The 23,253-nt window shown below is 53.5% G+C and overlaps 2 protein-coding genes across 3 annotated transcripts; one reads left to right on the top strand and one right to left on the bottom strand.

Moving 5' to 3' along the window:
* Positions 1-45: 45 nt before the first annotated feature.
* RPS28 (ribosomal protein S28) lies at positions 46-936 on the top strand. 2 transcript variants are annotated; one of them, XR_001104781.2, is made up of 4 exons: positions 46-148; positions 235-282; positions 521-698; positions 812-936. XR_001104781.2 is itself a non-coding variant. In XM_012436244.2 (4 exons), the coding sequence occupies exons 1-3, from the start codon at positions 110-112 to the stop codon at positions 641-643; spliced, it is 210 nt and encodes a 69-aa protein (XP_012291667.1). In that variant the 5' UTR covers positions 49-109; the 3' UTR covers positions 644-659; positions 812-936. The 2 variants fall into 2 exon arrangements, 1 of the variants encoding a protein (XP_012291667.1); XM_012436244.2 differs by having other exon boundaries at positions 49-148; positions 521-659.
* Positions 814-12,965, bottom strand: KANK3 (KN motif and ankyrin repeat domains 3). The gene is made up of 10 exons (XM_064381952.1): positions 12,740-12,965; positions 9,654-10,955; positions 9,474-9,573; positions 9,065-9,271; positions 8,878-8,962; positions 8,204-8,420; positions 3,403-3,548; positions 3,082-3,282; positions 2,898-2,996; positions 814-1,388 (listed from the first exon to the last, which is right to left on the bottom strand). The coding sequence occupies exons 1-10, from the start codon at positions 12,927-12,929 to the stop codon at positions 1,305-1,307; spliced, it is 2,631 nt and encodes an 876-aa protein (XP_064238022.1). The 5' UTR covers positions 12,930-12,965; the 3' UTR covers positions 814-1,304.
* Between the last annotated feature and the right edge of the window lie 10,288 nt (positions 12,966-23,253).

The raw sequence follows: 23,253 nt of genomic DNA, 5'->3' as shown, positions 1-23,253 counted from the left end.
GACGCGGAATGGTCTCGCGAGACGGTAGTGGGCGGAGCTAGAACGTACTATAAAGGCTCTCCCCAGAGCACGTGATTTCTCTCCGCCAGACCGCTGCCGAGCCGCCATTATGGATACTAGCCGTGTGCAGCCTATCAAGTTGGCCAGGGTGAGATGGGGGCCCAAATTTGGGGGTAGCGGGAGGGAGTAGATGAGCCGAGCGGGCCAGGTCCAAACCCAGCTTCTTTCCACCAGGTCACCAAGGTCCTGGGCAGGACCGGTTCTCAGGGACAGTGCACGCAGGTAACCGGATGGGGGCATTTGGCCGACTCCTGGGGGCCCTAAACCCTGATAGGATCCCTACCCTGCCTTAACCCCTGCCCGCCGGAATCCGGGAACCGATGCTTCTTTCATCCCAGGGCTCTGGTGGCTCCTTTAAGGATCTATGATCTGGCCCAGACACGTTCTCTGAATTCATAACTGCTTCCCACCCCGCGGCCCGCCCTGACGCCTTCCCCCACTCTCCGGTGGGGACCCATAGGTGCGCGTGGAATTTATGGACGACACGAGCCGCTCCATCATCCGCAACGTAAAAGGCCCCGTGCGCGAGGGCGACGTGCTGACCCTGTTGGAGTCCGAGCGAGAGGCCCGGAGGTTGCGCTGAGTTTGGCTGCTCGCTGGTTAGTGCAAAGAGGAAGGGAGGCTTCGTTAAGCTCAGGGTGAGAGGGCTTGGGAAGCAGAACGAGAGTCTACAGAGACTGGCAAGAGGGAGGCGGGAGTTTGCCAGTTGCTGCGGGGCCTGTCAGCATCTCACGTTTGGGTCTGTTCACAGGGTTTTGGATGTTGGATTCGACCACTTGAGATGGAAATGGTGTGTCACGATCTGGTCCTTTATTTTGTGCTGCCACACGTAAATTGAGATGGACCTTTAAATAAAGCGTTTGTGATACAAGTTAACTCGGGTTCTTTTTGGGTTATGCAACTAAGGTTTCTGTTTCTTTAGTAGGCTTCTTGCGTGGCTTCCAGGTGGTCACCGATCCTCCCGCACTCTGGAAATGGTCGTGTTTGTATATATACACCTTTTACCCGAAACAAAACACAAGCGTAGTAGGAGTGTTGTATTAGCAAAGACGTTTCAGAGAGTGGGTGGACCAGGGTTGTATCACTCCTTGGTCCCCACTTCACCTCGGTGGGGTCAGGGTAAGCCCCTTCCTGCCACAGTCACCCCAACTGAAACCGCCTTTCTCTTCGGCCAGTGTTAGCCTCTGAGCAAAGCACCCTGGACCCTTCTGTGCGCCAAGGTGTAGTGAGCCAGATGGGGCAGCTCACTGAGCCTGGGCGTTCTCTCCATTGTCACTGCATTCTCCTTCACCAGGTGTGGCACTCTGAGAGCCAGGGGATGACTGTGTCTAGAGAGAGGGGGAAAACAGGAGGGTGGAGGGGGGCAGAGGCTGAGGCTGCAATCTCCTTCAGGCAGGAAACTTAGGATTCCGCCCCAGCCTCACCTAGTGGAGGTTCTTTTACCCGGGAGCCACGCTGCCTGGTTGGAATCCTACCTCTGCCCGTTCTGACCTGGAAGAGGTGCTTGACCTTTGTTCCCACATCTCCCAGTGGGGCTAGTGCAGGTGTTCCTCAACTTATAATGAGTTACACATCCCAGTAAATCCATCATAGGTTGAAAATATTGCAAGTTGAAATGTGTTTAATACACCTAACCTACCAAACATCACAGCTTAGCGTGGTCCATCTTAAGCCTGCTCAGAACTCGTCCACCTATAGTTGGGGAAACTCCCATCTAACATGAAGCCTATTTTAATAAAGTGTTGAATGTCTCATGTAATGTATTGAATACTCTGGTGAAGTATGGTTTCTGTTAAGTGCACATTGCTTTCACACTATCATTAAGTCAAAAAATTATAAGTAGTGCCAGGCGTGGTGGCTCACACCTGTAATCCCAACACTTTGGGAGGCTGAGGTGGGCAGATCACCTGAGGTCAGGAGTTTGAGACCAGCCTGGCCGACACGGTGAAACCCCATCTCGTGCCACTGCTTTCCAGCCCGGGTAACAGCAAGACTCTTGTCTTAAAAAAAAAAAAAATTAGCTGGACATAGTGGCATGTGCCTGTAGTTTTAGCTATTTGGGAGGCTGACGTGGGAGAATCACTTGAACTCAGGAGGTGGAGGTTGCAGCGAGCTTGCGATCACCCCACTGCACCTCCAGCCTGGGCAACAGCAAGACTCTGTCTCAAAAATAAATAAAAAAATGTAAGTGGAGCCATGGTAATTTGGGATCAGCCTGTACGGGATAAGTGGGCTGATTAGACGACTTCGATTATGAAAGTGCTGAAACAGCCTGGCACTTGCCATCAGAGTATAGTGGTGTTGGAGGCTAATCATGTGTTCTGCAAACTCACCCAGTCTCCAGTTCTGAAGCTCTGGCCCCTCTTCCCCACCCTGCCTGATGGCAAAGGGCTCCTTTTTCCTTTGATAAGAGCCTCCCTGGGAGTAGGTAACAGGAGCCCAGGGAAATGCATGAAAGGTCTTAGCTAGGTCTGTGACCTTAGGTTACTTCCCCCTTAGAGGCCTCAGTCTCAGGACCTGGGGTAGCATCAGCCTCACACTGGGGTTTTGCTGCTTTAACATCAAATCCCAACCCCTGCCAGACACTGTTTCACACCGGTAATCCCAGCACTTTAGGATGTTGAGGCAGAAGGATCCCTTGAGCTCAGGGTTACAGAGGAAGACCCTGTCTCCAAAACAACCACCAAAAAAAAACCAGCCACATAGGAGAATCCAGACACTGGTTCTGCACCCCTGGTGCTACCTTGAGGGAGCAGCAACGGAGGCCTGGGCCATATTTACTATCCTCTGCAAACAATTTGCAGCTGGGAAGGTTTGTTTCTTTGAGCTGTGCTCACCTGGGTGTCGGGCTGGCCTGAGCTCAGGTGGGCATGTAGTAGAGCGGCCACCTCATCCTGCTCAGCCTCCAAGGCGATGGCCAGGGCACTGGTGCCCTCCTGAAGAAAGTTAGGGACAGTCAGGTTCCCGAGCCAAGCCGTAGTCCCGCCCCCACAAGATGCCAGCCCTATTATGGGGTCTTACATTGTCCAGGATGGCAGGGTCACAGCCTGGCTGGGCGAGCAGCAACCGCACGGTATCCAGGCGCCCATACTCGCTGGCGCACATCAGCGCTGTGGCCCCATCCGCATCCTGCGCATTCACGTCAGCCCCACATGCCAGCAGGGCTGCCACCATGTCCTTTCGGCCATGGCTGATGGCCAGCATGAGGGCTGTCTGCCCCGTCTGGGGAGTGTGGAAGAAGCGGGGACAGGCTGGGGTAGGCTCAAGGAAGGGAGGTCACAGGCTGACTCCCAAAGTGGAAGTGACTCCTGGCTGAGAGCCACAGTGGGGGCATCCACACACCTGGCTGGCCTTGGCATTGACATTGCCCATGCAGAAGAGTCTCTGGACCACAGCCATGTCCTCCTTCTCCCGCCCAACAGAGGTGAGTGCAGCCAGCATGAGAGGCGAGTAGCCAGCTCGGTTCTGGTGATTGACCTCACAGACCCCTGGGAGAGAGAAGGGGGCCATCCACTGAGATGCCAACACCCTGGCCCGACTTGATCCACCTACCTCCCTGCAAGCCTCAAGTACGGCACCTGCACACTGGGTGTTTCCTTAACACTTTCCCCATGGTAGCCACGTGGTTCCTCCCTCACAAGGGTGTTGCTCAAATATCATCTGCTCAGTGAAAGACCTTCCTATTTCTTTTCATCTTTTTTTTTTTTTTTGGAGACAGAGTCTTACTCTGTCCCCCAGGCTGGAGTGCTATGGCATGATCTCGGCTCATTGCAACCCCCACCTCCTGGGTTCAAGCGATTCTTCTGCCTCAGCCTTCCAAGTAGCTGGACTACAGGCATGCGATATCACACCTGGCTTTTTATATTTTTTTAGTAGAGACAGGGTTTCACCACCTTGGCCAGGCTGATCTTGAATTCCTGACCTCAAGTGATCCACCTGCCCTGGCCTCCCAAAGTGCTGGGAATACAGGCATGAGCCACCAGCCCGGACCTCACTATTTCAGACTAGGCAGGGACTTGGTTTTGTTTGCTGCTGTATCCCTCAGTACTTAGAATACCTGGCACACAGTAGGTGCTCAGTTAACATTTGTTGACTGAATAAAATGACAGGTTTATTTTCAGGGCCACCACCCGCCAAGCCACCATTGTTGCTCCCCTACAGAACAGTGCCAGCCTCCACCCTTGTCCCTGAATCCACTGCAGGTTCCACACAGCAGCTGGGATCAACTATTTATTTATTTAGAAACAGAGTCTTGCTCTGTCGCTCATGCTGCAGTGCAGTGGCATGATCTTGGCTCACTGCAACCTCCGCCTCCTAGGTTCAAGCAATTCTCCTGCCTCAGCCTCCTAAGTAGCTGGAATTACAGGCACATGCCATGACACCCACTAATTTTTGTATTTTTAGTAGAGATGGGGTTTCACCGTGTTGGTCAGGCTGGTCTCAAACTCCTGACCTCATGATCCACCTGCCTTGACCTCCCAAAGTGCTGGGATTACAGGCGTGAGTCACCATGGCCTGGCCAGGAGCAACAATTTAAAAGGAATATGGTGGCCAGGCAGCACATGCCTGTAATCCCAGCACTTTGGGAGGCCAAGGTGCTGGATCACTTGAGGTCAGGAGTTTGAGACCAGCCCGGCCAACATGGTGAAACCCTGTCTCTACTAAAAACACAAAAAATGGTCGGGCATAGTGGTGGGTGCCTGTAATCCCAGCAACTTGGGAGGCTGAGGCAGGAGAATCGCTTCAACCCGGGAGGCAGAAATTGCAGTAAGCCGAGATCGTGTGACTGCACTCCAGCCTGAGCAAGAGTGAGACCCGGTCTCAAAAAAAAAAAAAACTGCCCACACCTTTTTTTTGTTTGTTTTTGTTTTGTTTTTGCCAACACCTTGATTTCCAACTTCACCTGTTGTTTGAAGCTGCCCACAGTGATATTTTGATGGCAGCCCTAGGAAGCAAAATAGCCTGGTCAACACTGCCTGCCCTGAATGAAACACAAATGTGAGCTCAGTTTCCTCTGGGATCAGTTCTGTTACCATCCTAGCCCTTATTCCTCACAGCACGTGTTTTGATGGCATTTCCTGGAGTGTCTATTTTAATGCCTGTCTCCTTCCACTCTGAAGGCTCTGAGGATTGAGGTAGTTTAAGGAAATGAGTGGGCAAGCGGGGCATATAGTAAGGAGCTTGGAGAAAGGAACTGGGTCAGGGTTATGGGATGGATATCCTAGTGAGGAAGGACAGCTGAAATGAGGGACTGGGGAATAAAGGGTTAAGTCAAATGACAGCAAAAATAGGGGCCAGGCATGGTGGTTCACGCCTGTACACCCAATCCATAGGGAGGCCAAGGCAGGAGGATCACTTGAGGCCAGGAGTCTGAGGCCAGCCTAAGGAATACAGTGAGACCCCCATCTCTTAAAAAAACAAAAAATTTGGCCAGTCACAGAGGCTCACACCTGTAATCCCAGCACTTGGGAGGCCAAGGTGGGCTGATTACGAAGCCAAGAGATCAAGACCATCCTGGTCAACATAGTGAAACCCCATCTCTACTCAAAATACAAAAAATTAGCCAGGCATGGTGGCATGTGCTTATAGTCTCAGCCACTCAGGAAGCTGAGGCAGGAGGATCGCTCAAACTGGGAGGCAGAGGTTGCAGTGAGCCCAGATCTTACCACAGCACTCCAGCCTGGTGACAGAGAAAGACTCAGCCTAAAAAAAAAAAAATTAGCTGGGTGTGGTGGCTTCTGCCTGTGGTCCCAGATACTCAGGAGGCTGAGGTGGGAGGATCCCTTGAGCCTGGGAGGTTGAGGCTGCAGTGAGCTATGATCACACCACTGCACCCACTGCACTTCCACTGAGACACCAGTGCAAGGCATCATGTGGTGGGGGGGCACACAGAAGTAGCCAGAGTGGGGTCCCTGCAGGCTAGCCAAGGGACCCACCCATTTTCCCGCTCCCTCTCTCTTTCCTATTGCAGCTACCCTTGGCCTTGCTTAACTAAGAATCACCCTGACCAGGCACAGTGGTTCATGACTATAATCCCAGCACTTTGGAGGCTGAGGCAGGAGGATCACTTGAGCTCTGGCATTCAAGACCAGCCTGGTCAACAAAGTAAGACCTCATCTCTACTAAAAATACAAAAATTAGCCAGGCGTGGTGGTGAACACATGTAGTCCCAGATACTTGGGAGACTGAGACAGGAGGATCACTTGGGCCCAGGAGTTGGAGACAAGCGTGGGCAACATGGGGAAACCCCATGTCTACAAAAAAATTAAAAAAGAATCACCCTCTTCATTGACTTCATCCTCTGGTTGTGTTCTGCTAGAGCACTTGCCAACATTTGAAATTATTTCATGTTTTTACTTGATAATCATCTCTCTCCACTCTTCCCTCACCACCCCCACCACACATGCGCTCAAAACCACACATTCCTGAAAGTTCTTTGGAAGCAGATATTCATTCAATACACACTTGAGGGTTTGCTGTGGGTTTGTCAGGCAGGCAGTTAGGGTCAGGTGAGAGAAGGGTACGGAGAAGAGTTGACAACAGGCTGAAGGAGGATGACAGAGGCAAAGACACAAGGGGTGAGGGCTGTGAAACGGAGAGGGGGCAGTGGGTAGCTACCCCCGTAAGGTCCAAGGATTGCTGGTGTTGGGGAATGGGAGCCAGTGAGCCGAGAAGTTGGGAGGTGAGGGGCAGGAAGCAGGGAGCTGGGAAGTGAAATTCTGTAGGGGCACAATTATTAGTGACATCAAGGTCTGGGGCTGACCTTATACCTGTAAAGCTGGTGTGGGGCAGAGTCAAGATCAAGGAAGAGCAGCCAGCAGGTTGGAGGGATCATAGGTGAGCATATTGAAATTGACACGTGCTGGCCTCCTGAATAGCTGAGATTACACATGCCCACCACCATGTCCAGCTAATTTTTGTTTCTCTGTTTTTGTTTTTGATACTGAGTCTCACTCTGTTGCCCAGGCTGGAGTGCAGTGGCGTGATCTCAGCTGACTTCAACCTCTGCCTCCTGGGTTCCAGTGATTCTCGTGCCTTATCTCCTGAGTAGCTGGGATTACAGGCATGTGCCACCACACCTGGTTAATTTTTGTATTTTTAGTAGAGATGGGGTTTCACCGTGTTGGCCAGTCTGGTCTCAAACGCCTGACCTCAGGTGATCTGCCTGCCTCCGTCTCCCAAAGAGCTGAGATTACAGGTGTGAGCCACGGCCCCTGGCCTAATTTTTTGTATTTTAGTAGAGACGAGGTTTTGCCATGTTGGCCAGGCTGGTCTCGAACTCCTGACCTCAAGTGATCTGGGATTATAGGCCACCAAGTCCCCACCCTGAGGGCAGAAGGCCTTTGGGAACCCAGACACAAAGAGGTTTAAAACCCAAGGAGGGGCTGGGTGCAGTGGCTCATGCCTGTAATCCCAGCAGTTTGGGAGGCCAAGGTGGATGGATCACCTGAGGTCAGGAGTTCGAGACCAGCCTGGCCAACATGGTGAAACCCCATCTCTACTAAAAATACAAAAATTAGCCAGGTGTGGTGGTACATACCTGTAATCTCAGCTACTTGGCTGAGACAGGAGAATTGCTTGAACCCAGGAGGCAGACGTTGCAGTGAGCCAAAATCACGCCATTGCACCCCAGCCTGGGCAACAGAGAGAGACTCCATCTCCAAAACAAAAATACAAACAAAAAAAAACCCAAGGAGGTTGGCTAGGTGCAGTGGCTCATGCCAGAAATTCCAGCACTTTGGGAGGCCAAGGCAGGCAGATCACGAGGTCAGAAGATCGAGACCATCCTGACCAACATGGTGAAACCCTGTCTCCACTAAAAATAGAAAAATTAGCTGGGTGTGGTGGCTCGGGTCTGTAGACCCAGCTACTCAGGAGGCTGAGGTAGGAGAATCATTTGAACTCAGGAAGCGGAGGTTGCAGTGAGCCGAGATCGTGCCACTGCACTCCAGTTTGGTGACAGAGGGAGACTCCGTCAAAAACTAAACTAAACTAAACTAAACTAAAAAACCCGAGGAGGAGTGGTGCCCTCTGCTGGACAGCCATTCTCTGCCTTCCTCTCCAGAGTCTTCGCGCCTAGGTCAGTCCCTGCCCTCTCCTCCCCCATTTCCTGATGTCCCACCCACCCTCCCTTGGCTCTGACCCGTATCCAGGAGCAAACTCGCGATGACCAGGTTCCCGTGGGACACACTGTAGTGCAGGGCCGTGTTCCCGTTGCCATCCGCCAGGTTCACCACGTGTGCCAGCAGCTCGGGTCCCAGGCTCCTCAACCCTTCCAGCATCCTTGCCACGGGCTCCGCCTGAGAGCGCCGCTGGCTGGACACTCGAAACCACTCCTGCGCCACCAGGCGCACTGCGCCCTGCCGGGATGGAGCGAATATAACATTGGCGACCGTCCACGATGCCGTGGTGAGGGAGCTGGGGATGGGCAGGGACTGGGAAGCGACCCCTTTGGCGTTTCCAGGCAGCGAAGGAAGGTCACTCCTTGTCCCGGTGGGGAGCCATGGGGACCCAGATGGAAGGCCGGGGCCACACCCCTATCGGAAGGGGTCCTTTCCTTCTAGGGAAGGATTTGTGGGAGAACCTGGAATGGGGAAAGGCAATGAGAGCTTGCTCTTGGGGAATACTGGAGTGGGGCCGGGGATGGGCCTCTCTGGGGAAACCAAGGAAAGATCGGCGCTGTCCTGGGACCGAGATCCCTTCGGAGAGCCCGGGGTCAGGCGAGGTGCCTGGTGGGAAGGGACAGATCTAGGTGCGCTCCCCTAGGAGGTGTCAGAGGTCCTTGGAGGCGCTCGCGCCACTCCTGAGGGCACTCACGCTATCGCGGGCTACTCCGCGGGGCCGGCTCAGCTGCCGCTGCAGCGCTGCGCATGCCTCCCTCAGACGCGGGCTCAGCTCGCACCTGCAGAGGAGGCAGGGCCGGGCTCAGGAGGGATCAGGGGGCAGCACCGACCAGAAGGGAAGCAGCCGCCTCCTCTCCAAACTCCTCGCGAGCACCTCTCACCTCCCCTGTGCCACCGGCTGAGACTGGGCCTCCGTCTCAGGCTCAGGGCCCTGAATGTCTCCGCCGCTGGGAGGACCAGGGGTGCCCGAGTCGGATCCCCCGCCGCTGTCATCCCCGGAACCCGAGGAGCTCCCCGGGGGCTTGGCGCCTCCGTTCTCGCTGTCGCCATCGCTGTCGCTGGCGTCCTCGCTGGAGGAGCTCTCGTACCTGGGGGCAGGGTGGGAGGCGTCTGCTAAACCTCCCCTGTGGGCTCGTTCTGGAGGCCTGCGACGTGGGTGTGGCCGTCCCCATTTTACAGATGAGGAAACAGGATTGCCAAGACTACGCTGCCAGCAGAGGGGCAGAGTTGGGGTTGCAACCCCGGTCCACGTCCCGGCAGAAGCTGCCATGGGAAGGGAAAGGCGCTCACTCTCCGTTGAGGACCCCAACAAACTGCAGGCTCTTGGGTCCGGAGCTGGGTTGGGCACCAGGTGTGCCGTCTCTCTTCTTCATGATGGATTTGAGGATGCCTGGCGGGGATGAGATGAAGGCACTGAGTTCGAGTGCGGCGCCCAGCAGGCCAGGACCCAGCGACCGGGTCGGGACTCACCCGCGGGGGCCACGGCTCTGTCTCTCTCCGTGGATCTGGGCAGGCCCTCCTGAGTCAGGAAGGACGCCTCTGCCGGGGGCTCGGTCTGTGCGGCCTTCTCGGCACAGCTCCACGGGGTCTGAGTGGTGGCCTCGCAGGGCTGGACATGGGCCGCGGCCGCCGCCGCCGCCGCCTCCTCCGCAGCCTCGCGGGCCTCCTCCAACTCCCGCAGCCGGCCCCGCAGAAGCTCACTCACCCCGCGCTGGTGCTCCAGGCTGGCATGCAGCAGCTCGAGCTCGCGCTCGACGGCCGCAGGCAGCCCCAGCAGCGCCTCGGTCACCCACGCGTCCGCCTCAACGGTCTCGGGTGCCGCCTCCACACCGGCCTCCTGGGTCTCCGGCACAGCCTGGGCACCCACTTCTCGGGTCTCGGGCACGGCCTCGGCGGCCACCTCCCGAATCTGGGGCGTCCCATCGAGGCTCCCGACTGACGCGTCGAGGGCCTGGAGCGCGCCCTCGCTTCGCCCTGCAGCCAGGCCATCTGGGCCGTCAGCCCGGGGGCTGGCCTTGGCACGGACGCCGCGCTCGGAGGTGGCCAGGCGCTCGGTGAGCCGCCGCAGCTGGGCGAGCTTGTCCGGGCGCGCCTCAGCCTCCCCGTCGGGCTCGGGCTGCGCGCGCCCAGCCAGCAGCCGCGCCTTCTCCGCGCGCAGCGCACGCACCTGCTCCTGCAGCTCGGGCAGCGCGCGCGCCTGGTCCTCGAGCTCGCGCAGGCGCCGAAGCGCCGCAGCCATCTGCTCGCGCACCAGCTGCAGTTGGGCGGGGCCGGGCGAGGCGGGCGCGAGATTAGGGGCGGGGCTGCTGCGGCCAGACCCGCGTGGGCTGCGTGGGACCCCGCGGCCGGGGCTGGGCACGCGCTCATGTGCCTGCGCCATCTCCAGCCGCCGGCTGGTCTCCCGGAGCGTGTGCTCAACGCGCGGGTTGCGCACGGGCGCGCGCGGCGACGGCGGCGGCATCAGGAGCCCGGAGGGCGCGCCTGGGGAGAGTACCCGCGGTGCTCCACCGTCGTCACTGGCCAGGGACTCGCTGGATGTCCAGGCGCCTGGGCTACGTGCGCCCGCGAGGCTGGACCGGGGCGCGCGGGGAGGACGCGCGGGCGGGGGTCCCAGGCCGCGGCGGGCGGCGGGGCCACGTTCCAGCTCCTCTACGTACTTGAGGAAGTCCAGGTCCAGGTGGAAGCCGTAGGGCGTCTCCACCGAGTAGGGCGAGCTGGGGCTGCGGGCGCCCCGGGCGGCGGGAACCGGGCACAGGCGGGGGCCGCCCAGGTCTGCGTGCACAACGGGGACATGGGGAGGGGGGCATCAGAATGGGGAACGCCCACGGTTCACACCTATCTGTACCCAAGTATTAACTCAGTCGTGCGTTTTTTGAGCCCCTTTCTGTGCTAAGCACGTTTCTAGGCCTTGGGGACACAGCAGTGAGCAAGACAAACATCCCTGTCCTCTTGTAGGAAGCAGATAAGCATCCTTCCAAATGATGCCTACGGCAATGATAATAATAATAGGAAATAAAAGGAGGAGGAGCGACTTAGGCTCTGGTTGTCAGGGAAGCGTTCGTTCCTGTGGAGTGGAACCCTGGCCCGGCCTCACGCCTGTAATCCCCACACTTTGGGAGGCCGGGGCAGGCGGATCACCTGAGGTCAGGAGTTCGAGACCAGCCTAGCCAACATGGTGAAACCCTGTCTCTACTAAAAATACGAAAATGACCCGGGTGGTGGTGGCACGCGCCTGTAATCCCAGCTATTCTGGAGGCTAAAGCAGGAGAATCGCTTGAACCTGGGAGGTGGAGGTTTCAGTGAGCCGAGATCGGGCCACTGCACTCCAGCCTGGGCGACAGAGACTGCGTCTCAAAACAAACAAACAAACAAAGGAGCCCTGTCTAGTCGTGGTGGCTCACACCTGTAATCCCAACACTTTGGGAGGCTGAGGTGGGTGGATCACTAGAGCCCAGGAGTTCGAGACCAACCTGAGCAACATATTGAGACCCCCATCTCCAAAAAAAAAAAATAGCTGGGCATAATGGAGCACGCCTGTAGTCTCAGCTACTCGGCAGGATGAGGTGGGAGGATCATGAGGTGGGAGGATCACTTGAGCCCAGGAGGCAGAGGTTGCAGTGAGCTGAGATGGCATAACTGCACTCCAGATGGTGACAGTGAGACCCGGTCTCAAAAAAAAAACGTTGATGTGGGGAAGCCCTGCACGATGAGCAATGAGGAGGAAGCAGCTGGGAACAGGTTTCTAGAAGAAAACAGCCCATGGAGGGTCAGCTGGAGTCACAGTGGGGTGGAGACCAGGGTGTCCAGAGCAGAGTGAAGGAAGGGAGGGGGAAGAGGAATGGAGGTAGAGGGGCCACACTTCCTAGGGTTGAGGGCTACCTGGGAGCCGGGTGTATTCCATTTGTGATTAGTGCCATAGGTGGGTTTTGTTTTGTTTTGTTTTGTCTTTTTGAGATGGAGGCTCGCTCTGTCACCCAGGCTGGAGTGCTGTAGTTCCATCTCTGCTCACTGCAGCCTCCCCCTCCCAGGTTCAAGTAATTCTCCTACCTCAGCCACCTGAGTAGCTGGGACTACAGGCACACACCACCATGCCAGGCTAATTTTTTTTTTTTTTGAGATGGAGTTTCACCCTTCTTGCCCAGGCTGGAGGGCAATGGTGCCATCCCAGGTCACTGCAACCTCCACTTCCCAAGTTCAAGTGATTCTCCTGCTTCAGCCTCCCAAGTAGCTGGGATTACAGGCACGTGCCACCATGCCTGGTTAATTTTTGTATTTTTAGTAGTGATGGGGTTTCACCATGTTAGCTAGGCTTGTCTGAAACTCCTGACCTCAGGTGATCCACCTGCCTTGGCCTCCCAAAGTGCTAGGATTACAGGCGTGATACAGGCGTGAGCCTCTGCACCTGGCCATGACTGATGCCATAGGTGGTTTAAAGCAGGGTCATGACATTGGAGAGGACCCTCTGGCCATTGTAGGGCTGTGTCCCCACACACAGGCATTGGACGTGGCTCTGTGGATACACACACACACACACATACCTGTTTCTGCATACTCACCAGGCAGGTTCTGATTCAGGGCAAACTTGGCCATGTTTCCTGCAGCAGCCGTCAGAGGCACCCTGCAAAAGGGGTGAAGGTGGGGCTGGGCGCTGTCCCTCTGGCTGGAGCCTGTGGGGCCTCCCTTTGAGTCTAAGTAAACCGGACCCAAGAGCTCTCCTCCTTCACCCACCAACCTCACTCCAAACATGCCCTCTCCTTCCTCTTCCCTCAAGAGACCTTGAAACTTTTTATTTTTTGAGACAGAATCTTGCTCTGTGGCCTAGGCTGGAGTGCAGTGGCGTGATCTCGGCTCACTGCAACCTCCGCCTCCCAGGTTCAGGCAATTCTCCTGCTTCTGTCTCCTGAGTAGCTGGGATTACAGGCATGTGCCACCACGACTGGCTAATTTTTTTGTATTTTTTTTTTAATATCGACTGCGTTTCACTATATTGGCCAGGCTGGTCTCGAACTCCTGATCTTGTGATCCACCCACCTCAGCCTCCCAAAGTGCTGGGATTGCAGGCGTGAGCTACCACACCCAGCCAAAACTTCACATCCAGCTTTTTTTTTTTTTTTTTTTTGTATTTTTAGTAGAGATGGGGTTTCACCATGTTGGCCAGGATGGTCTCAATCTCTTGACCTCGTGATCAAGGGTTGCCTGCCTCGGCCTCCCAAAGGACTGGGATTACAAGTGTAAGCCACCACACTCAGCCAAAACTTTTTTTTTCTTTTCTGTTTTTTTGAGACAGAGTCTCACTCTGTCACCTAGGCTGGAGTGCAGTGCCACAATCTTGGCTTATTGCAGCCTCTGCCTCCCAGGTTCTACCTCCCAAGCAGCTGGGATCACAGGTGCCCACCACCATATTCTGCTACTTTTTGTATTTTTAGTAGAGACAAGGTTTCACCATATTGGCCAGGCTGGTCTTGAACTCCTGACCTCAAGTGATCCACCTGCCTCGGCCTCCCAAAGTGCTGGGATTACAGTCATGAGTCACCATGCCCAGCCAACCTTGAAACTTTGGATGGAATGAATGAGCCCCAGGTGTCAGACCTCAACCTGCTGGACAGGAGGAAGCAGGAAAGACGTCAAGCAAAGAGAGGAAGATGACCAAGAAAACAAGGGTAGCTGGAAGTGGGGGAGGCATTCCAGACCTGCTGGGTTTTCTGGTAACCTCTGGGGAAAATTAGAAATGGATGCTCTACGTAGTGGGCTGTGAGCCTTTAGAAAAGGAAGACCAAAGTTGGAAATCCTTCATGGGATCATTAAAAACTGATCTGGAGGCCAGGCAAGGTGGCTCATGCCTGTAATCTCAGCATTTTGGTAGGCCGAGCCGGGCAGATCATGAGGTCAGGAGTTCAATACCAGCCTGACCAATATGGTGAAACCTTGTCTCTACTAAAAATACAAAAATTAGCCAGGCGTGGTGGTGAGCACCTGTAATCCCAGCTACTCTGGAGGCTGAGGCAGCAGAATTGCTTGAACCCAGGAGGTAGAGGTTGCAGTGAGTCAAGATCTTGCCACTGCACTTCAGCCTGGGTGACAGAGCGAGACTTGGTCTCAAAAAAAATCATGTAATTGTGCATCCAAATTTTTACCAAGGTCAATTGTGAAACTCTTGCAGGAATGATGGGAAATTGGGGGCTACATGCACAAAAGATCCACATCAACAAATCAGTGGATACTTGTCTCCCTGGAATGTCGCTAGTGGAGTTTCACAGGGCTTGATCCTTGGCTTGTAAGAGTTTGTAGGCAGGGCGCTGTGGCTCACGCCTGTAATCCTAGCACTTTGGAGGCCCGAGGCAGGCGGATCACGAGGTCAAGAGATGGAGACCATCCTGGCCAACATGGTGAAACCCCATCTCTACTAAAAATACAAAAATTAGCTGGGTGTGGTGGCGCGTGCCTGTAGTCCCAGCTACTCTGGAGGCTGAGGCAGGAGAATTGCTTGAACCCGGGAGGTGGAGGTTGCAGTGAGCCAAGATCACGCCACTGCACTCCAGCCGGGGTGCCTGGCGACGGAGTGAGACTCTGTCTCAAAAAAAAAAGAGTTTGTAATGCAAACGCAAACACCTGGGTTGTCAGAGCTGTGGCTGTTCATGGGGCTGCGGGGGAAAGTGACTGTTCAGATGAATGACATGATGGTGTCTGTAAGAAAGTGAGGAAGATTGGCCACATAATAATGTGATACTTAGCAAGGACAAATATTGAATCCAGAACTTTGGTCCAAAAAGCACAGGGTGGGCTGGGCGCGGTGGCTCATGCCTGTAATCCCAGCACTTTGGGAGGCCAAGGTGGGCAGATCATGAGGTCCGGATATCGAGACCATCCTGGCAATGGTGAAATCCCATCTCTACTAAAATACAAAAAATTAGCTGGGCATGGTGGCGTGCACCTGTAGCACCAGCTACTCGGGAGGCTGAGGCAGGGAAATCGCTTGAATCCAGGAGATGGAGGTTTCAGTGAGCCGAGATCATGCCACTGCACTCCAGCCTAGTAAAAGAGCAAGACTCTGTCTCAAAAAAAAAAAAAAAAAAAAAAAAGCACAGCACTCTGGGAAGCAAGAGCAGAAGGATCACTTGAGCCAGGAAGGAGTTCCATACCCACCTGGGCAACATGGCAAGACCCTATCTCTATTTTTTTTCTTTTTGAGACAAAATACAAAAATTAGCCAGGTGTAGTGGCACGCACCTGTAATCCACCTGTAATCCCAGGTACTCAGGAGGCTGAGGCAGGAGAATTGCTTGAACCCAGGAGGTGGAGGTTGCAGTGAGCCAAGACCAAACCACTGCACTCCAGCCTGGGCAAAAAAGGAAGCCTCCTTCTCAAAAACAAAACAAAACAAAACAAAACATAACACCACCTGGCAACCCTCCCAGCCACCCCTTCTAGCTTTTTTAATCCCTGGTGACCACCTGCGTGCCTGACCCTACCAGGCATTGAGCACCCATCAGCCCCCCTGACTCATTACCCTCCTCTACTGATGGGGAGACCCTGACCCCACTTCCCACCTCTGTCTGGCTGAAGTCCCTGAACTCTCCCTTCCTCCTCCAAGGCCAGGCAGGAGGCCTCTTCCAGTCCCCAAGCAGCTGTTTCCTGTCCCTTCACACTGGCTGCAAGGGGTGGGTCAACAGGCCAACAGGTCATCACAGAGGACAGCCAATACCGTTCATCACTTGTTTTCAGGAAATTGCCAGGGAAGAACTGGGCTGTGGAAAAAGCCCAGATTGAGGCTTGCGGGGTCTGGGTCTGCTTCTCACACAGCTGGCTGTATGATGCAATGGGGTCAGCATCCTCCTCCGATGACCTGGTCACACCCAAATCCCAGGCCCTGGGATCTCAGAAGGCAGCTGTGGGCCATTCCTGAGACCTAAACTAGCTGAAGCAGTTGGATCCAGAGGCTGGGCTAAAAAAAGGAATGGATACCCCCAGAGTGTCAAATCGTAACAACACTTTTGACGTTTACTATGGGCCAGCCTCTAGTCTAAACAATTTATTGATATCTTTTTTATTTTTTTTTTTGAGATGGAATCTTGCTCTGTCACCAGGCTAGAGTTCAGTGGCACAATCTCGGCTCACTGCAACCTTCACCTCCTGGGTTCAAGCAATTCTCCTGCCTCAGCCTCCCGAGTAGCTGGGACTACAGGCAACTGCCACCACGCCCAGCTAAATTTTTATATTTTAGTAGAGATAGGGTTTCACCATGTAGGCCAGGATGGTCTCAATCTCCTGACCTCATGATCCGCTGGCCTCTTCCTCCCAAAGTGCTGGGATTTCAGGTGTGAGCCACTTTGCCTGGACTCTTTTTTTAAGAGGCAAGTTCTCACTCTGTCACCCAGACTAGAGTCCCGTGGCTCAATCATATCTCAGTGTAGCCTTGAACCCGTGGGCTCAAGTGATTCTCCCACCTCAGCCTCCCAAATAGCTGAGACTACAGGAACACACTTCTACATCTGGCTAATTCTGGTTAATATTTTAAATTTTTTGTTTTGTTTGTTTTAGATAGAATCATGCTCTGTCGCCGAGGCTGGAGGAGTGCAGTGGTGTGATTTTGGCTCACTGCAACCTCCGCCACCTGGGTTCAAGTGATTCTCCTGCCTCAGCCTCCCAAGTAGCTGGGACTACAGGTGTGTGCCACCATATCCAGCTAATTTTTGTATTTTTAGTAGAGACAGGGTTTCACCATGTTAGCCAGGCTGGTCTCAAACCAGGCATGAGTCACCGTGCCCGGCCTAATTTTGTTTTTTGTAGATAATGGTGTCTTGCTGTGTTGCCCAGGCTGGTCTCCAACTCCTGGGCTCAGGCAGTCTTCCCAGTTCAGCATCCCAGAGCGCTGGGATTACAGGCATGAGCTACTGCACCTGACCTTGACTTATTTTTTTTAAAGCCTAGGTAAACCCACTGAGGTTAGATTTTCTATGATCATTGTCCCTTCCTCTATCGTACAGATGGAGAAACTGAGACACAGAACAGTTTAGTGTCCTGCCTGCGTCCTGTCACAAACAGGCAGAGGCAGCACTTGAACCCAGGCAGCTTTTCCAGAGTCTGTGCATTGGCCACTACACTTGAATGCTTTATTTTGGAGACGGAGTCTCTGTCACTAAGGCTGGAGTGCAAGGGCCAGATCTCGGCTCACTGCAACCTCCGACCCACAGGTTCAAGTGACTTTCCTGCCTCAGCCTCCTGAGTAGCTGGGATTACAGGTGCTTGCCACCACGCCTGGCTAATTTTTGAATTTTTAGTAGAGATGAGGTTTCACCATGTTGGCCAGGCTGGTCTCAAACTCCTGACTCAAGAGATCAGCCCTACTCGACCTCCCCAAATGCTGAGATTACAGGCATGAACCACTGTGGCTGGCCTTGCTTTAACGCTTTCTAGAAACAGCCCCTTCCCCTTCCCAGCAGGAGCAGGGAGCCTCAGGGGGCTTGGCCCTTCCAGCCTGCACCTGTGTCAGACCCTGCATGTGTCCCTGATTGGGGTGGAGGCGCCCCCTACCTCTGCTGCTCCAGGGGCTGGGGCCTCACTGGAGTGGGGCGTGGAGCTGCCTTCTCCTCTCCTCTGCTCCCTGCCCTGGCTGTCACGGCATGATCGGGATTCTCTGCCTAAGACCCCCTCATTAGGCCGTCAGAGCCGATGCCATTCAGCCGCTTTCCCGCCCCAGGGACTATTTTGGGACACAGAGCTGTGATCACCAAACCAGAGGAGTGGGGGCCACGGCAGGCTGGTGAGGATCCCAGTCCTGGGGAGAGGGCGCCTTCCAGGAGCCCCTGATGTTTGATGGGACTCTCAGACTCTTGAGGTGGGTTGGGGGGTAGCTGGTGACAGCAGGAAGGGGGGTGTTAAAGTCATCATCATCCGCCCACCCCCGGGTCGTCCTGGCCGCGCAGAGACAGAGCAGTTTCCTACAGGAAGCGTCGCCGGGCGGTCCCATCCGCTACCCATTGTCTGCGGGTCCCGAGGCCGTGCGTCCCTCCCCAAAACACCATTTCCGTGTCACGCTCCCACACCCAGCCCAGCGCGAGGGGCTGGCCAGGGTCCCCAAGCCGTCCCAGGAAAGGGTCCCAGAACCGGTTGGGGCACTAGGGAGCAAACAAGACCCCCAGTGGGCTCCTGAAGGGCGAGAGGGGGACGATCCCACGCCTCCAGAGCCCCACACTCTGCTCGCTACCCACCTGGGGCTCCCAGTTTGGGAGGGGTCCCGGCCAGAGGACACGGCGCCCGCTCCGTCGCAGCGCGCAGAGCCCGCAATGGGGCTGGAAACGCAGCGCAGCGCTGGGTCCCGGTGCGTCCCCGAATCCACCCACTCAAGGATCCCCCATATGTGTCGCCGAAAGCTGGCGATTTACCTGAAGCCGCAGCCCCCGCCGCGACCGCACCCGAGCCCGCCCCCTCGAAGTCCGGGGACTGATTATCAAGGCCTTGACCCTAACTGACGGCCACGCCAGCCAACCAGCACCCGAGGCTCTCCAGGATGTCCAATAAGAAAGTGGGGTGGGACAACAGGGCGGGGCCTGGAATATGGGCGTGGTTGTGGGCGGGGCCTGGAGTGACGGTCGCCGAGCGCGGGCTGGCGGTATTTCTGCACCAGCAGAGGTCAAGTCCCTGCCCAGCGCCAGGCCAAGGAGCTTGGATTTGATCCACAGGCACGAGGGAGCCATGAGTGAACTATAAGTAGAAGAGTAACCCGGTGGGATTTCTGTAACTGGTACTTATTTTGCAGTGCCTGGATGAAGTACCAGGACCCGGATCTTCCCTACCGCAGAACCTTTGCACATGCAGTTTCACCTACCAGAAATGCTTTTCCTTGCATCTGCACAGGTGGGTACTTTTTGAGATTCCCTACTTTTTTTTTTTTTGAGACGGAGTCCCAGGCTGGAGTGCAGTGGCGCGATTTTGGCTCACTGCAACTTCTGTCTCTGGGTTCAAGCAATTCTCCTGCCTCAGCCTCCTGAGTAGCTGGGATTACAGGCACACACCACCATGCCCCGCTAATTTTTGTATTTTTAGTAGAGACAGGGTTTCACCATGTTGGCCTGAATGGTCTCAAACTCCTGACCTCAAGTAATCTGCTCGCCTCGGCCTCCCAAAGTGCTGAGATTACAGGTGTGAGCCACCTCGCCCAGCCTCCCCTACCTTCTGAGGTTCAACCTTTGTGTGGCTGCCCCCTAAATGCCTGACACAGCCCCTCACCAGCATTTTTCTCATCACTCTATTGAATTAGCCTAATAGCTACTTTTACTATCTGAAAAACAAGAGCAGACTCTGTTATTGCCAGGTGCAGTGACTCACGCTTGTAATCCCAGTATTTAGGGAGGCATAGATGGGAGGATCGCTTGAGCCAGGAGTTGAGACCAGCCTGAGCAACATAACAAGACCTAGTTCTCAGAACAAAACAACAAAACAAAAAGACACATACACACAAACACACACACACACACACACAAACACTCATTTATTTGTTTACTATCTCACTAAAGTGGCCGCACCAAGGCTGGGCATGGTGGCTCACACCTGTAATCCCAGCACTTTGGAAGGCCGATTTAGGTGGATCACCCAAAGTCAGGAGTTTGAGACCAGCCTCACCAAAATGGTGAAACCCAGTATCTACTAAAAATACAAAAATTAGCTGGGCGTGGTGGCAGTTGCCTGTAATCCTTGCTACTCGGGAGGCTGAGGCATGGGAGGCTGAGGCATGAGAATCACTTGAACCTGGGAAGAGGAGGTTGCAGTGAGCTGAGATTGTGCCACTGCAATCCAGCCTGGGTGACAGAGTGAGACCTTCTCTCAAAAAAAAAAAAAAAAATAGTCATACATGGTGGTGCACGCCTGTAATCCCAGCTACTCAGGTAGCTGAGGCAGGAAAATCGCTTGAACCTGGGAGGCAGAGGTTACAGTTATGCCAATGTATTTCAGCATGGGTGACAGAGTGAGACTCCATCTCTAAATAAATAAATAAGTGTCAGCACCATGGGAGCAGGAAACTGGTTTTGGTCACTACTTTATCCAGTGATCCTAGCACACAGTAGATGCTTAATAAATGTTTGCCGAAATAATTTTTATTTTTTTTGAGACAGGATCTCATTCTGTTGTCCAGGCTAGAGTGCAGTGGCACAATATCTCAGCTCACTACAACCTCCACCTCCTGGGTTTAAGTGATCCTCCTGCCTCAGTCTCCCAAGTAGCTGAGATTATAAGCCTCCCAAGTAGCTTAGCTGGGATTATCATGCCCAGCTAATTCTCTTACTTTTAGTAGAGATGGGGTTTCACCACTTTTCCCAGGCTGGTCTTCAACTCCTTGGCTCAAGCAATCCACCTGCCTTGGCCTCACAAAGCGCTAGGATCACAGGCGTAAGCCACAGCACCTGGCCAGAATATAGTAATATTGTATATGTATTTTAATATCTGATACTCCAGTTTTTTGTTTGTTTGTTTTGTCTTGTTTTTCTGAGATGGAGTCTGGTCTGTAGCCCAGGATGGAGTGCAGTGGCATGATCTCGGCTCACTGCAACTTTTGCCTCCCAGGTTCAAGCAATTCTACTGCCCTCAGTCTCCAGAGCAGCTGAAACTACTGGCATGTACCACCATGCCTGGCTTTTTTTTTTTTTTTTTTTTTGTATTTTAAGTAGAAACAGGGTTTCACCATGTTGACCAGGATGATCTCGATATCCTCACCTCGTGATCCACCTGCCTCAGCCTCCCAAAGTGCTGGGATTACAGGCGTGAGCCATGGAGCCCAACCCTGATACTCCTTTAAAAAAAAAAAAAAAAAAAAATTCCTGGGCTATTTTAATTGGTTGATTCTTTCCATTAAAACTGGAATTCGGCCGGGCGCGGTGGCTCACGCCTATAATCCCAGCACTTTGGGAGGCCGAGGCGGGTGGATCACGAGGTCAAGAGATCGAGACCATTCTGGTCAACAAGGTGAAACCCCGTCTCTACTAAAAAATACAAAAATTGGCCGGGCATGGTGGTGCACGCCTGTAGTCCCAGCTACTCGGGAGGCTGAGGCAGGAGAATTGCTTGAACCCAGGAGGTGGAGGTTGCGATGAGCCGAGATCGTGCCATTGCACTCCAGCCTGGGCAACAAGAGCGAAACTCTGTCTCAAAAAAAAAAAAAAGAAAAAGAAAAAGAAAAGAAGAAATAAAACTGGAATTCTGTCAAGTTTCCCCATGAAAACTCCATTGGAATTTTTTCCTGTTTCTTTGAGACAGAGTTTTACTCCATTGCCCAGGCTGGAGTACAGTGCAAAGACCGTGGCTCACTGCAGCCTTGAACTCCCAGGCTCAAGCAATCCTCCCACCTCAGCCTCCCAAGTAGCTGGGACTACAGATATGTGCTATCACATCCAGCTAGTTTATTTTTTGTTGAGACAGGGTCTATGTTGCCTGGGCTGGTTGCAAACTCCTGGACTCAAGTGATTCTTCTGCCTCAACCTCCCTAAGTACTAGGATAACAGGCATGAGCCACTGCACTTGACCTCCATTGGAATATTTAAAATATTTTTATTGTAAAATAAAGTGTCCATAGATGCACACACACAGCCAGATTCAAGAAACCACATAAAACAAATGTATACTCTTTCCCTAAGCAGCCTGAGGTAGTCTGTGAAAATGGTTCACTATTCACTTGACCGGAGAACTCCACAAAATCCTGCCAATCAAGAGGTTCAGATCTTTGTGTTCACTTTGATAACACTGCGAAACTGCCCAGGCCATCAAAAGTATACATATATGAAAAGCCATAAAGTATCTGAAAGATGTCACTTTATAGAAACAGTGCATACCATTCCGACGTTACAATGGTCAAGTTGGCAGGTGTCCCCAGGCCAAGCAGTGGGTCTGGACACAAGGTCAGTGGCCCAGAAAAAAATGCTGAATTTTTGCTGCACATGCTTTAAAATGCAGTGGCCGGGTGAAGTGGCTCATACCTGTAATCCCAGCACTTTGGGAAGCGAAGGCAGCAGATCGACTGAGGTCAGGAGTTTGAGACCAGCCTAGCCAACATGGCAAAACCCCGTCTCTACTAAAAATACAAATATTAGCTGAATGTGGTGGCAGGCGCCTGTAATCCCAACTACTCAGGAGGGTAAGGCAGGAGAATCGCCTTAACCTGGGAGGCAGAGGTTGCAGTGAGCCGAGATCGCGCCATTGCACTCCAGCCTGGGTAACAGAGTGAGACGCCATCTAAAAAACAATGCAGAGAGTAATGCTGAACTTCAGGGTTTATTGAGCATATCCAAGTGAACAAAGCACCTAAGATGCACCGCTGGACCTGCAGAGCTCATGATCAGATTAACCCATGCATGAGTTCTCCCTGCCACACCGAGATAATCCTTACTGAAAAGGAACAGATTGTTCCTAAACCAGAAGAGGAGGTTGCCCAGAAGAAAAAGATATCCCAGAGAAACTGAAGAATCAAAAACTTACAGCACAGGACTAAATTCAGCATTAAAATAAATGCAATTAAAAGTAAAAAAAAACCACACACACACACACACACAGCCAGGTTCGATGGCTCACGCGTGTAATCCCAGCACTTTGGGAGGCTGAGGCAGGCAGATTATGAAGTCAGGAGATCAAGACCATCCTGGTCAACATGGTGAAACTCTGTCTCTACTAAAAACACAGAAATTAGCCAGGCGTGGTGGCGGCAGCCTATAGTCCAAGCTACTCAGGAGGCTGAGGCAGGAGAATTGCTTGATTTGGGGAGGCGGAGGTTGCAATGAGTCAAGATCACGCCACTGTACTCCAGTCTGGATGACAAAGCGAGACTCTGTCTCAAACAAAAACAAAAACAAAAGATAAATGCAATTAAAAGCAAACACACACACACACACACACACACAAACAACAACAACCCCCCCCCCCACACACACACAAATGTATAGCTTAAAGAGTTACTCTAATGGAGAGTTCTCAACCAGGAGTGATTTTACTCCATGGGAGAGTGGCAATATCTAGGGACATTTTTGGGTGATAGGGAGGAGGCGGTTTTTTGGCATCTAGAGGGTGGAGGCCAGGAATGTAGCCAAAC

Source organism: Aotus nancymaae, unplaced genomic scaffold (genome assembly GCF_030222135.1).
Source record: "Aotus nancymaae isolate 86718 unplaced genomic scaffold, 86718_ANA_hifiasm-v0.15.2.pri h1tg000028l, whole genome shotgun sequence".
Lineage (NCBI taxonomy): Eukaryota > Metazoa > Chordata > Mammalia > Primates > Aotidae > Aotus > Aotus nancymaae.
The sequence above is the reverse complement of the archived record's forward strand: the minus strand, read 5'-3'. Positions and strand labels throughout refer to the sequence as shown.